Source organism: Maniola hyperantus, chromosome 13, assembly GCF_902806685.2.
Source record: "Maniola hyperantus chromosome 13, iAphHyp1.2, whole genome shotgun sequence".
Lineage (NCBI taxonomy): Eukaryota > Metazoa > Arthropoda > Insecta > Lepidoptera > Nymphalidae > Maniola > Maniola hyperantus.
The window spans coordinates 14,841,400-14,855,585 of NC_048548.1; the positions used below are offsets into that span (position 1 = coordinate 14,841,400).

The window sequence follows — 14,186 nt, forward strand, 5'->3', positions numbered from 1 at the left end:
CCTACACAGTCGACAAGTCGACTGTGTAGGTACTAACGCCAAAACACGTGGTTTAATGCCGAGTTCTTAACTAGCTGATGCCCGCGACTACGTCTGCGTGGAATTAGGTTTTTTTAAAACCCGTGAAAACTCTTTGATTTTCCGGAATAAAAAGTACTACAGGTACATCCTTATTATAAATGCGAAAGTGTGTTGTGTATGGGTACCTTCAAGTCAAGAGTGAAAAGGCGTCTTCTAGGCAAGCGCGCTCCATCTTAGGCTGCCTCTTCTTTATATACTTTAGGTAGGTTGTTTTAGGTTATATAGGTTAGGATTTTAGCAAATTAAGCTTGTTGTTCCCTGTGTTTCGTTAGATCCAACCTGACCTCACCTTATCTTGACCTAGTAGGTCAGATAAGGTGAGGATCTTGTAATAAGTATATCCTAAGCATCTTGTATTACAAGTTTCACTGCTTTCACATGTAGACGTAGCTATAAATAATTAACGATTTACGGATACACTCAATCTATTTTATTTACTGAACAAATAGGTACAAGCTATGATAAGCAGCTACAATAAATTAAATCAGCCAAGTTATCCGCGCTTTGATAAGCAAACTGCAAACCTATAAATGTTATAGGTCAGCCAGTACACACTACACAGGTAAGAAACATATCTAGCTTAGATAAAGTCAGGACTATTTCTTATACGAATATTTATATATTTTTATATATTTTTGAATAATAATAGCAATTAAATTATTACACAATTCAAACAGATAACTTTTTCGTTTTAATCGGTCAATTACCTGCATGTTATGCAACAATTAATCAGAGAAATAATGTAATTAACCATAGACAATTAATTTTAGCAATCATCTCACGAGTCACGATTGAAGAGAAAATAATTACCTATCGATTATTATTATTATCAAGTTAATATTTAACTGATTGACTTGGACAGCAAAAAGACTCTTTTGCTGGGATTTTAATTATTTACAAGGAAGCTATGTCGTAATGTAACCGTTTGTAAGTCTGTGGGAATCGCCACAAAAACCCACAAGTCCTTGCAGACTGAACTATTGTGCTGTCATAGACTCGCCGTATTTTAGGTCTAGGTTTTTCTTCTGATTGACTTAACTATCGGATGCCCTTCAAACTGAAAGTATAATTAACTTTGTAAAAAATCCATTACAAAAAATTAAGACAAATTAAATCGGTATTTTACAATTAGGTACTTATATTTGACGAGATTTAATAAATTCTATTATTTCAGGTCCTTCACTGTTCTACAATGTAAATCTTTTGGGTTGCAGAAAAGCAAAAATTTCTTGCTGGTTCTTCTCAGTAGGTAGATCATTCCGAACCAGTGGTAGATGCATTTGACGATTCAAAAGTACCTACTTGTTAAAGTATAATTGAATAAAAAAATTATTTCTATTCTATTCTATTATATTCTAAAAAGCATCGACCATCATCATCACCATCGCGTACCCTCTTCAGAACGAAGTTTGGCGGTTTAAAAGATTCTCTATCAATCCTCTAAACTTTAAGTAGGTAGGAATATCTAGTCTTTGTCCGTTGTCGACATGGAGCTCTTTTGCCTTCAAATTCAATTCTTCAATCCAACACTTGGGAACAACAATTCTTAATCTTGAGAACGAGAATTGGACTCCTCTCTGTAATTGTCCAATTAATAATGAGAGCTTCCTTTTAATACAAATTAATAGGGCTATTACCTCTTCAATTAATTCAATAAGATCTTCTTAATCTTTAAGAAATAAGAAGGGTTCCTTTTTTCTCTAGAAATACGCTACTCGCGATCATATCGTAAAACTGCGCTGTAGATCCCTAAAAATGTGATATTAATCACAACCTCCGTGCTCCGTGGGTGCGTGCGGGTTCACGTGCACCCATAGACAACAGAAACACACCGCACTTGCAATCAAGGCCAATATGTCGCAATTAGTGACAAGTTCAGCAGTCATCGCGAACCTGACCTACCTGCGAAACTGCCTACTTCAATATCTGTATTACCGCATTAATTAAATAACAGGTAAATACTGTCACATAAACCAAATACACACCTTTGCGCAGTGACTCATCGATGGTGCATATAGACCGCGCAAGCCTAGTGCGGGACGCCCTCCAGCACGATGGACCCACGATGTAAAGAGGCAGGCAGGAAGTCGTTGGATGAGGAAGGCCTATGTCCAACAGTGGACGTTCACAGGCTGATGATGATGAATATCAATGAGCCGAGAGTGGAGAGTATTAAACTGTCCAGCAATTTATATTACCGTCCTGATGAACAAACTAAAAATAAAAATAAAATCTTTCACTCAGAATTCTGCGGAACAAATCGCGGTAAAATTTTGCTTACGCAAAAAATTCTACGTAGGTACCTACCTAGGCTCTATACGTTTCAGAAAACAAAAATCCGAATGATTAATATTCACAAAATATTGATATGTTTAATTGTTCCGTGTAATTGGCGTATCTTTGCTTTGAGCTACCAACAATACATGCGAACAGCTGTTTCGACAACTAACGTCATAAAATGATGTCTCAATAATAATTTGTGACGTGTTTATTAGCGTACCTAGGAGTAAACTACAAAATGACCTGACTCTGTTTGGTCTTCACCGCTGAAATCAAATTGGGTAGGTAAGTGTTAAAAGATTAATTAATTAGTTGCATATCACCTAATGACAACACGCATAGTGCATACATACCTAGCAATATAAACTTTTGCAGTGCGGCCTACGGCCCACACCATACAAAAGTAGGTTTCACCATAGTTTCACCACTCTTTTTATGCTAACAATAGTCTTAAACATCTACTTGTCATTTGGTTCAATGATCTTAGTCAACGATATACGACTTACCAACTGCCTTATCCAAATTACAGACTTAGCGTCTTATTTTTGGCAGTAGAGAGATAGGATATTATTTTTATCATACTTCCTAATTCCTTTCCGGCTACAATCTTGTTTTATCTTACTTTATTTTTATACCAAGTTAAGTCAATGTAAAAAAATAATACAAGTAGGTGTGACTGTAAAGTGCAACTACAACTGGGTTACCTCGAGGTGCTTTTATTAGACTAGATTTTCGTAGGTCGCCTACCTACAGGCACCACTTCTGGTAATGTCTGATTAGACGGGTTTTGACAATTTACGGGTGATGTAGGTTCATTAACTTCAAGCATTTATCATTCATCTAAGAATACTATAAGATCTATGAGATCTTATTGTATGGGTCGCCTTAGAAGAGGTCAATTTTGCGATAAGGTCGCCATTCGCTTTTAAAATGTTTCCTGTATTTTAATTTTTTATACGATAAACAATCTTGTACCTATATCAAATATTTGAAAAGAGCAGCCGCCGAGTTTCTTGCTGGTTCTTCTCGGTAGGAAAGGCATTCCGAACCAGTGGTAGATGCATCCGACTATTCGAAAGTACTTGTAAAAGTTTATTTGAATAAAAAAGTTTTTTTTAAATCATCATGATCAACCCATCACCGGCTCACTACAGAGCATGGGTCTCCTCTCAGAGTGAGAATGGTTTTGGCCATAGTCTACCACGCTGGCCGTGTGCGGATTAGTAGACTTCACACACCTTTGAGAACATTGTGGAGAACTCTCAGGCATGCAGGTTACCTCACGATGTTTTCCTTCACCGTTAAAGCAAGTGATATTTAATTAATTAAAACGTTAACGAAAGTTAGAGGTGCGTGCCCGGGATCGAACCCCCGACCTCCGATTAGTAGGCGGACGTTCTAATCACTAGGCCACAGCTTTTTTTAACGATAAACAATAAAGATTTTTAAATTGTGTAAATCAATAAATAAAATATTTTGAAGCGCCAATCAAGTCTAGGTACATCAAAAGTTTTCGGGAAAATCACAAAAGTTGCAATATTCAGCACTTATTGCAAATATTCCTTGAAGTTCTATTAAATAATGGATGACACAATAATTACTATCTATATAAATAAATTAAACAATAGATCAATAATAAAGTGATAATCCTGCAAACAAACAAACAAACAAACAAACCACACACACAGCGGCTGTTATAGTATTACAAGAAACTATATTATTTAAGAAGATCAAAATAATCTTAGCCTCAATAGCTCAACGGTTAGGGAGCGGACTGCATTCCGAAAGGTCGGAGGTTCAAACCCCACCCGTTGCACTATTGTTCTACCTACTCCTAGCACAAGCTTTACGCTTAGTTGGAGGGGAAAGGGGAATATTTGTTATCTATAAAAGGAAAAGTTGTTTTGTTATATAAAAGGAAAAGGTGACTGACTGACTGACTGACTGATCTATCAACGCACAGCTCAAACTACTGGACTGGTGGTGGGTAACCCTAATGGTGTTAAATATTAGGGGTTAAAATTTGTGTTGTCCACGCGGACGAAGTCGCGGGCATAAGCTACTCAAAGCTAGTAATTAATATGGCTAATATTCTTTAAAAAAAACTACACTGAAGGATCAAATAATCTACAGGATCTTTTCCTTCAGTGATTTTTGTTGACATGAACCATCAGTGGGAATAAGCTGTAACGTGGTTGTACTATGATAACTATGGAACTATGATAATAAACCTAGCCTAGTGGTAAAGATAAGGGAATTCGGAAAGTCGGGGTTCGATCCCGAGCACGCACCTCTAACTTTTAATGTTATTTTAATGTTAGACGCAGTTATATGCGTTTTAAACAATTTCATTCACCTTTAAAGATCGTAAAACTGTGGTTAAAGCATAACTTGCTGTCAATCCTTCTCATTTCGAAAGGAGACCCGTGTCCATTAGTGAGTCGGAGATGGATTGTTGATGATGATGACATTGAAATAGTTCCCTGTTGCAGTGTCCAACGGAGGCTACCCCCCCTACCCCTCCACGAGCAAGAAGAGCAAGTGGAAGAGCGACGCGGCGCGGCGGCTGCGCGCCTGCTGCTCCAAGAAGACGCTGCTGCGGAGGATACCCATCCTCGCCTGGCTGCCCAACTACTCGTTCCGAAGTGGACTAGCGGATATCATAGCAGGTACACCAACATTTAAAACAAATATTATAGACCAGCGCTTGGCTGCAATCTGCCCCCCAATTGTGTAAAATAACTGAAATTCTGCCATTTGATTGGTTGATTCGCTGTTTACATTTTTTCACAGCCAATCAAAGGGCAGAATTCTTGACGATTGCGATAGCCATGAAATGGTTATTCTTACACAATTGGAGGTCAGATCTGGTGGCAAGTGATGATGTAGCCTAAGATGGAGCGCGTTTGCGTGGAAGATGCCTATTCACTCTTGACTTGAAGGTATTCATAATATTATAATTTGGAGGGGAAAACTGATGCTGGAAGGGTGTTCCAAATCTTAGCGGTACGAATTAGAAATGAGGAGGCGAATCGCTTCGTAAGTATCCGTGGAATTTCGACTAGGTACGTACGGGTGCAGATCGTTGCGGTACGATAGTAGAAAGGGGAAGGAGGAATAAGGTGGAAAAGTTCTTCAGCACAGACATGCAACTTTGCGCCGATGTTCCAAACTTTAAAGTTTAGAATGGACCAGCGCTTCGTCACCAATCAGTCTTCTAGCGCGACGGTCCACCGAGTCCAATGCATCGAGCTGATCCTATGGTTACCTACAGTGGCGTGCAGGTCATAAAGGAATAAATGCACTGCTTATCCCAGTTGTAATAGCTCAATGCATATTTTTCACATGCACATAATGACCTGCCAGTAAATAGGTTCCTACCTAACTAATGCCTACCCTGGTTTCAAACCCTGTGCACGCCACTGGTTACCTATAACCTATTACTTTACTTGTTCAAAAAGGACCTTAGCCTCTTACCCAATAACTGCCGCTTCTCTCCTACATCTTGCGCCAATTCACACCAACCGGCTCTTCCGACTGGTGTTAATTGCGGTGTGGATTGGCACACAAACAAACAAACCTTTGACAACATTATGGAGAACTCCCAGACATGCAAGTTTCCTCACGATGTTTTCCTTCACCGTAGTGACATTTAGTTTCCTAAAACACACGTAACTCCAAAAACTTAGCGGTAGGTATAGCCTAATAGTTAAGGTGTCAGTGGTCTATTCGCGGGTTTGGGTCAAAGGTAGAAGGAGAAGAATGGTAGGTAGAATAGTGTCGAAGTCCATACAAGAGACTTATGTCCAGCAATGGACGTCTTTCGGTCGATGATGATGATGATGATGAATTAATAGAATGTGATATTTCGAAGTGGACTCAAGAACTGTTCTATCAAATTCGTTATGACAGTCCAAATAGATAAATGGACAAAATAAAATTAAAACTCAACTATCATTAAAGGTGAAAGCAGCACAAAACATAGGCACTCGATGTTTTCGTCTCTTTGCCTTTGCTTTGCATATTAGGTGTTTCAAGCACCAGCGTCTACTTAACTACCATAATCATTTGAATAAGTAAATGCTGTTAAAAGCAGACAAGCAAACTTATGTGCCTCGCTAACAGTGGATGTTTGCCAGGTCACTTAGGTTTGCTTATACCTATGTAGAGACATGGAATAACTTCCTAGTCAGACTTCTAACTCGATCATCATTCGAAATAATCATTAGAAGAAATAGAAATACAAAGATTTTTTATTCAAATAAGTTTTTACAAGTACCATTTTAAATACATTTTAAGGATAATAGAAACGTAAGGTTATTATGTACTAAGTTAAGAAGTTATGAAATTTAATTAGGTTATTATGAATCTGACAGTCACATAGTGATCAAAAGATCCTTAAAAATTTAGAAAAAAAATCGTCAAATGCATCTAGCACTGCATTGGTTTGGAATGCCTTCGGAAAAACGGTGACAAACGAAAAGTGGTCGAAAAAATTAAAGTGCAAAAGAAGTTGACAAGGAACTTCTCAATAAAGTTATCCAAGGACAAAGATGAGCTTAAATTAGAAAACGAAGGGATCAAAGACAATCGTCGTATTCCAATTAAAAAGTACCTACTCGTTCAAATCAACGTTTTTTTCCTCCAAATCTATTGATTTAATGATCAGAAAAACCAAACCGCCTAAAGTTGGCACAAAAACTTTGACAAAAACTTTATCAGTGACAATATTTACGATGTTTTTTTGCTACTATGTTTCATATCTCAACAATTAGATTTCGCACGTTTAGAGGAAGTTGATTTTCCGCAGATAATTTAAAATTTTCAATATAAACCACACAATGGCACTAGAAATGATATTAAAGTACTTATTTAATGTAATGTGCCTGGGTTGGCTCGGACGCGTGCGCGATACGCTTCAGTGATCGTTTAGTTATCTCCACGATTCGATGTACTTCAATGACATTTCGTATTTGATGTTGCTATCAATTTTATCATGCATAGGTATTTGCTCTCTCTCTCTCTCTAAAAATTAAACGTGTAAGCCAATATTATGGGCAGTGGCGGATTTGCCCTAAGGCCCTGTAGGCCCGGGCCTAGGGCGGCTAGATATTAGAGGCGCCCAATCATGACAAAATCACTTTTTTTTAGTAACAAAAAAAAATTGCGCCTGCTGCGCTCGAGCTCCTATTTGTCATTGGATTGCATTTCACTGACAAATCAAAAAGGTAAATTTTTAATTTGCACACAATAATTAATGTAGTAGAATGTTATGGCGTCTAACTATTATTGTATACTTTCTGCATTTTTCTTGTACCAACATTATGCCCTATTTATTTAAAGTATATTATTTATAAGTATAAGACTCTTACCCGGTTCGGAAAACAGATCCCATTGCTACTGAAACGCAGTTACTTACCTAGGTGAAAAGTGTTTAATTAACTTTTAGTAAGTACTTTATGAGACTATAAGTACAGTCAAACAGTCGTTGGTGTACCTGGGGGCTGGGTGCCTAAGGTATACTTGGAAAGTACTTCGATAAATCGTGTTGACAGATCATATCTTCCACGTACAATAAATTGTGGAATCAACTACTTTTGCGGTGTTCCCATTATGGGGCTATGGGGTTAACAAATTCTTAAAATGCTCGCAACCCATTGGTAATTTCTCTGGTGCTTGACATACTCATGATGGTAATGCTTGTTTGCTCGCTACTTCTAAAAGCTGGTTGGTTGAGATTTTAGTCATAATGGTTTCTAAAGCAATGCCATGAATATGTAACTTAAAGAAAGGCACAATATAGCATGCACTGCACATAGTATTTTAACATATTTAATTATACGCTAGATTCTAGATAGGATAACGACTCAACATTGAATAAACAATGAATTTCTCAAAAAACGAAGCTTTGCTCGAGCATGAAATTAGAGATATTTAATTTGGTGTGACTTTTGTCTATTTTTCAGGTGTTTCGCAAGACCTGGCCTAGATGTAGAGTCTAGACTCTTTGTTGTCATAGATCTGCGGAATGATCTAGTAAAATATTGAAATTAGATAAGTATTATTATTGGTCACGTATTTTGCTCAGTTGACAAATGGTTAACGAGCTAAGAACCCTGACATGTAAAATTTGGACCATTCAAGGGCTATATCAAAAGTATGCCCTACTTGAAAGTAAATTACAAATAAGAAACTGACCTCAATTTGTGATAATATGTATGTTATGCTTATGTATGTGTGGTTGAAAGTCTATCTACTTAGGTACTGTTTATTAAACTAACTGATCGCGGGTTTTTTTTACTTTTATTCATCCCAACACTGCACCGGGAAGAATGGCGTACGCATGAGGAGGAACTAATAATCTAGAGCTAACCTACAATGGGATAGCAATACGTAGACCTGTCAGTTGAGTTTAGTTGCACGCAGTCAGTCTATCAAACCATTTTAGAATATACATAGATACATTTAATTTGTAGCCAGAGGCAATGAGTGGACAAATGGTTTTGTTGGCAGGCATCACCGTGGGCCTGACGGTGATCCCGCAGGCCATAGCGTACGCGGGCGTGGCGGGCCTGCCGCCGCAGTACGGCCTGTACTCCTCCTTCATGGCGTGCTTCGTGTACACCGTGTTCGGCTCCGTCAAGGACTCCGCCATCGGCCCCACCGCCATCGCCGCCATCCTCACGCGCGAGAACCTGCACGGCCTGGGGCCCGAGTTCGCCGTGCTGCTGTCCTTCCTCAGCGGATGTGTGGAGCTCATCATGGGCATACTTCAGTTAGGTGAGCTTCCGCCATCGGCCCCATCGCCATCCTCATTTTTCTCAATCGTAGCAAGGAAAAGATACCCTTAGGATACCCTTAATTCCTATGCCCTATTGGTACTAATATTATCACAATCCAGTACGAATCTTTACAAAGTGGTGTTTATTTAACAAGTTTAGGTACCTATCACCTACCTAGTGCCTAGGTACTTACGCGTATGTCCTATATTATGAAGTGAATAACACAATGCGCTATAGAAACCTTTTCTTGAGATAAAACAGCAGCTATAGCTTTGTTACAGCATTCTTTAGATTGTGTAAATGTTAAACAGAGAGCACAGTGGGTCTTTCACCGCCTCGTGCGTCTCCAGCACTAGCCTTAGCACGAGGCAACGTTTGTAGATATCGACTATCGAAACGCTGCTCCACGAAACTATGTATTTTATCTGTGATAAAGTCAAATTAAAATAGACCAGCGGTAGACTAACGGTAAAGATAAACATCGTAAGGAAACCTGCAGGCCTGAGTATAATTTATAGTTCTCCTTATTGTTCTTAAAAGGTGTAATGAAGTCTGCGAATCCGCATTTGTTTAGCGTGGTAGACTATGGTCTGAATTCTTCTCATTCTGAGATGAAGCCCCTGCCCAGTGTGCCGGCAATAGATGGAGACGATGACAGTCAGCTAAAGTACCTTGTTTTAATTAATCAATCAATTTATTTATTGCATGTTTGGATTTACAGTTACTTCTTATCCATATTGTGGTGCTGTAGCCACGTAGGTATAATACATGCCTTTTATACATACCAAGGCATGTATTTACATATAAGTAACTAGCAGTTGCCCGCGACTTCATCCGCGTAAAATTTCTGGTTTCTCATGAGATCTGAAATTTTACCGCTGCAAAAGGCCTCACTTACCTACTCACTCAGTCTAACCTTAAGGCTCGGAACCCATAATACCTAAATGCCAATTTTCATATCTCTAACTTCAAAAACATAGGATTTTCATACAACCTTTCAACCGCCATTTCACCCCCTTAAGGGGAGAATTTAGTTAGATCCTTTCTTATCTTATACCTACCCCTTAGAAAGAACCTACGTTTCAAATTTCATGTAAAAATAACAATAGTCAAAACTTATCTATAAAAACATTTCCCCCCTATTTTACCACCCTTAAGGGGGGAATTTCCCAAATTGACTTACACAAATTTTTATTATTTTAACCTATTAACCTAAATGTCGATTTTCACGACTAACTTCAGAAACATAGGACTTTCATACAACCTTCCACCCCCCATTTCACCCCCTTAGGGGGGATGTTCTCAAAACCGTTTCTTAGCTGACACCTACATCTTAGAAGGAACCTACCTTCCAAATTTCAAGTTTGTAGGCTTTATAGTTCCTGAGATTTCGTGATTAGTCAGGGAGTGAGTGAGTGAGTAGTATTTCTCTTTTATATATTTAGATATAAGTTTAATAAAATACTGCTATTACCCTTTCCAGGTTAGCCTACTTCTATTTTTTATTGCGTTATCACTTACCATCAGGTGAGAATGCAGTCATAGGCTAACTTTTATCTGTATGATGTCATGTAAGAAATTTTACGTTAAACCTAGTGTTTCGATGCTCGAAATCTATCAACGTTGTCGAGAAGCACCAACTCGTACTAAACTCGCAGGAATTTGTGGACATTGTTAGGAGACAATACCCCAGTGGAGGCTGGCGAATAATGACGCGGGCGTATTGTCTCATCTCGTGAATACCAGCTGAGGAGTGAGGAGTGAGGAGTGAGGAGTGAGGAGTGAGGTCGCAACACGCTTCCGATTGATGCAAACCAAGTTTAAGGTTCGACAGCAAAAAACGCTGAAAACACTTTGTTGTCACGAAATTGTCTATTCAATATGTATCGGTATTCTTGCTGATACAACTTTTTCTTTAAAAACAATAACGATCGCGTTGTCTAGGAGTTTTTAATCTAAAAATCAAGCTGCTTCCTAACTAACAATTTGGCGTCTATTATAACTTCAGCAAAGTATATTTTATTAGCAACATTAAACTGTAAATAACATGATTTTAAGCTCCGTGGTTTAACGACATATTGTAGGTTCCCACAGGATTTTCAAAAACCGAAACCCACGCGGACTAAATCACGGGCATCAGCTATTAGTAATTAATATGGCACAAATATAACCGGTGTTTTAAGTTTCTACTATGACGACATAACAGTCATCAACCTAGTTACGTTATTCAGTTAAAATGGCCCGATAACAAAAAGCCACATATAATTACTGCACGTAACAAATGCCTGAGCGGTTTGTTCACGCATTTTTTCACTCGCTTCCGAAAATTCCTGAAGGCGCGACGCGCGTCGCGCAACGCACGTGCCCGGCCGTGGAAAGTTACAAAACGACATTTTGCAACGTTTGTGACGTTTCTATTATTTATCGTGAAACAATAAACATATAGATCTCTATGACTTTATAAGTAAAATTTTTTTTAATAAAAAATAAAATAAAAACCGACTTCAATAACTACAAACACTAAAAAGTAAAAAATAATTTAATTTATTACCCAATATATTATGTACACAAGAGTTAAGTATTGTAGTTCTATAGTAATATATTTTGGAGCCGGTGCCAATTAGCCGCACGAACCTACTCTGCATATTATTTTGTGACTCCACATTGGCACCTCATTGGCACCGACTCCAAAAAATATTACTATAGAACTACAATAACTCTTGTGTACATAATATATTGGGTAATAAATTAAATAATTTTTTACTTTTTAGTGTTTGTAGTTATTAAAGTCGGTTTTTATTTTTTTTTGATTTTTTTTTAATTCACAATTTTTAGTGGCCCCATTGTACTAAAATATGATAATATGCCTAGTTAAAAACCTACTGTTTACTAAGCTATTATACTGATCGCGAGCAATTTACTCTTATCCATTGAGGAGTTCCGTTCTCCATCTCCGAAGATATTCATCAGATCTTTACCAAATTTAAACGGGACCACCTCTGAAGTATGTCCTACAAAACAAAAAAGAATCATCAAAATCGGTTCATAATTGACGGAGTAATCGCGTAACAAACATACAAAAAATAAACATACAGTCGAATTGATAACCTCCTCCTTTTTTGAAGTCGGTTAAAAAATATATACTAATACTAGATGATGCCCGCGATTTTGTCTGTGTGGAATTAGGTTTTTTAAAAATCCCGTAGGAACTCTTTATTTTTCCGGGTTAATATAAGCTAACTCTGTACCAGATTTCATCAAAATCGGTTGAACTGTTTGGCCGTGAAAAGCTAGCAGACAGACAGACAGACATACATACAGACAGACAGTCAGACAAACAGACACACTTTCGCATTTATAATATTAGTAATATTCCCTTTTCCCTTCCAACGAAAGCTTGTGCTATTAGGAGTCGATACGACAATAGTGCAACGGATTGAGTTTGAACCACATATTTTGAGCTCTCATTCATCAAAATCGACCCATAGTTTAGACGCTACAGTGGAACACACATGGATACAAACATACATACGTAAATACAGACTGCCAAAATCATAACCCTCTCCTTTTGGCTTTGCCAACGTGCCCGACGTGCGCCTCGAGTACCGCCACGAGACCCTCCTCGACGAGCTCGACTACCTGTTCCAGAATACGATATCAGGACAAATGCCGTAAAAGAGAAATCAATGAAAACAAAGAGTTTGTAATTATTACATAATTTTTATTATTCAACAACTTAACATTTACAAATAAATACATTTACATTTACATTTGCCGTAGTCGGGTAAAAACAAACTCCATCGACAAATGTCGGCTTCTCAGCAGAATTCGCGCGTCATTCCGACATCACGTTGAAGATGAATGGCACCTAAACCTCGTCATTAGCGATCGCCGGAAACAAGGCATTACTTGACAATTACTGTACTTAGGTAGCTCTGACCTTAGTTGGTGTTTCTCCTCCGTACCACACATCCACCACTCATTACTCGAGGCAGGGGTGTGCAGTTATGTCATTTTTGACACGTGTATCTACTTTATAAAGGCTATCTAGGTACTTACATTATAAAATTTCTAGTAAGACTTGAAAAAATTAAGAGACATTCCACCGAGATTAATAGCCTCATTTGCTGACAGAAGGGCTGGCTCATTTCTTGTGCAACGGATCAGCCTGGCTGTCCAGCGCGGAAATGCAGCCAGTATTCTTGGAACCATTCCACGTGGGCATGATTTATGTAGTAAATCAGTAATTAGATAAGGCTAGCTTAAGGTTTTATTGCAATGTTTTCTATTAAAAAATAACTACCGACTTAATATGTTCTTTGAAGCTCACTGGCGCAGTGGTAAGCGCTGTGGTCTCATTAGTGGGAGTCTCGGGTTCGATTTCAGGCAGGGATTACCTCCCCCCTTCGCTCCACACGATCTCGTAGGCTCACTGCATTCAGCACCTCTTTTGCGAGCTTCTGACTTCGTGTTTTATAAAAAGATTTTAGTTGTAGGGAGTACAGACAGAACTTCGCGGAGTCGAGTGATCAGCTGCTCGCTTGCAGTACAACGACAACTACAATGACAACAATTGAGATTGCAATAGTGATTGATGCAGGTTTTACGATATCGACCTACAGATTTCGCCATGATGTTCTGGGCTTCTTTCTTTACTCTTATTTGCTTTTAACTGTGGCAGATATATGTGACAGGTATAGGAATGTGATCGGGGTTATTAAACTTTGGCAGTGCTTCGTTTGGCGTTGTAGTTTCCGTTGGCCCTAAAAGGAACATTATTCTGAGCCAGTTCTCATTGAAACTCCGACTTTGTAATATTTCCGACTCGGATATGTAAGCGAGATTTGTAAGTTGTTCATTAGTCTAATTCCAGTGGCTATTGTAGCTTATTCTACTACGGATAGTCCCAGGTTCGAGTCCAACGCGCTACAGTGTTATTGGGATATTTTGTTACAAAATTCTCAATAGCAGCCCAGAGTTAAGAAGTCCTTAAGGCTTAAAGAATCGGATTTTATGATTCGTTCGTTGAACGATTACCTTCAG

At 38.4% G+C, this 14,186-nt stretch overlaps 1 protein-coding gene across 3 annotated transcripts in view; it reads left to right on the forward strand.

Moving 5' to 3' along the window:
- Positions 1 to 14,186, forward strand: part of LOC117987969 (sodium-independent sulfate anion transporter-like) — a 36,771-nt gene that overhangs the window by 13,313 nt on the left and 9,272 nt on the right. For all 3 annotated transcript variants that reach the window (XM_069502549.1, XM_069502548.1, XM_034975055.2), the window contains exons 2-3: positions 4,854 to 5,030; positions 8,875 to 9,141. In XM_069502549.1, coding sequence (XP_069358650.1) covers positions 4,854 to 5,030; positions 8,875 to 9,141 — 444 coding nt within the window. The remainder of the gene's footprint in view (positions 1 to 4,853; positions 5,031 to 8,874; positions 9,142 to 14,186) is intronic.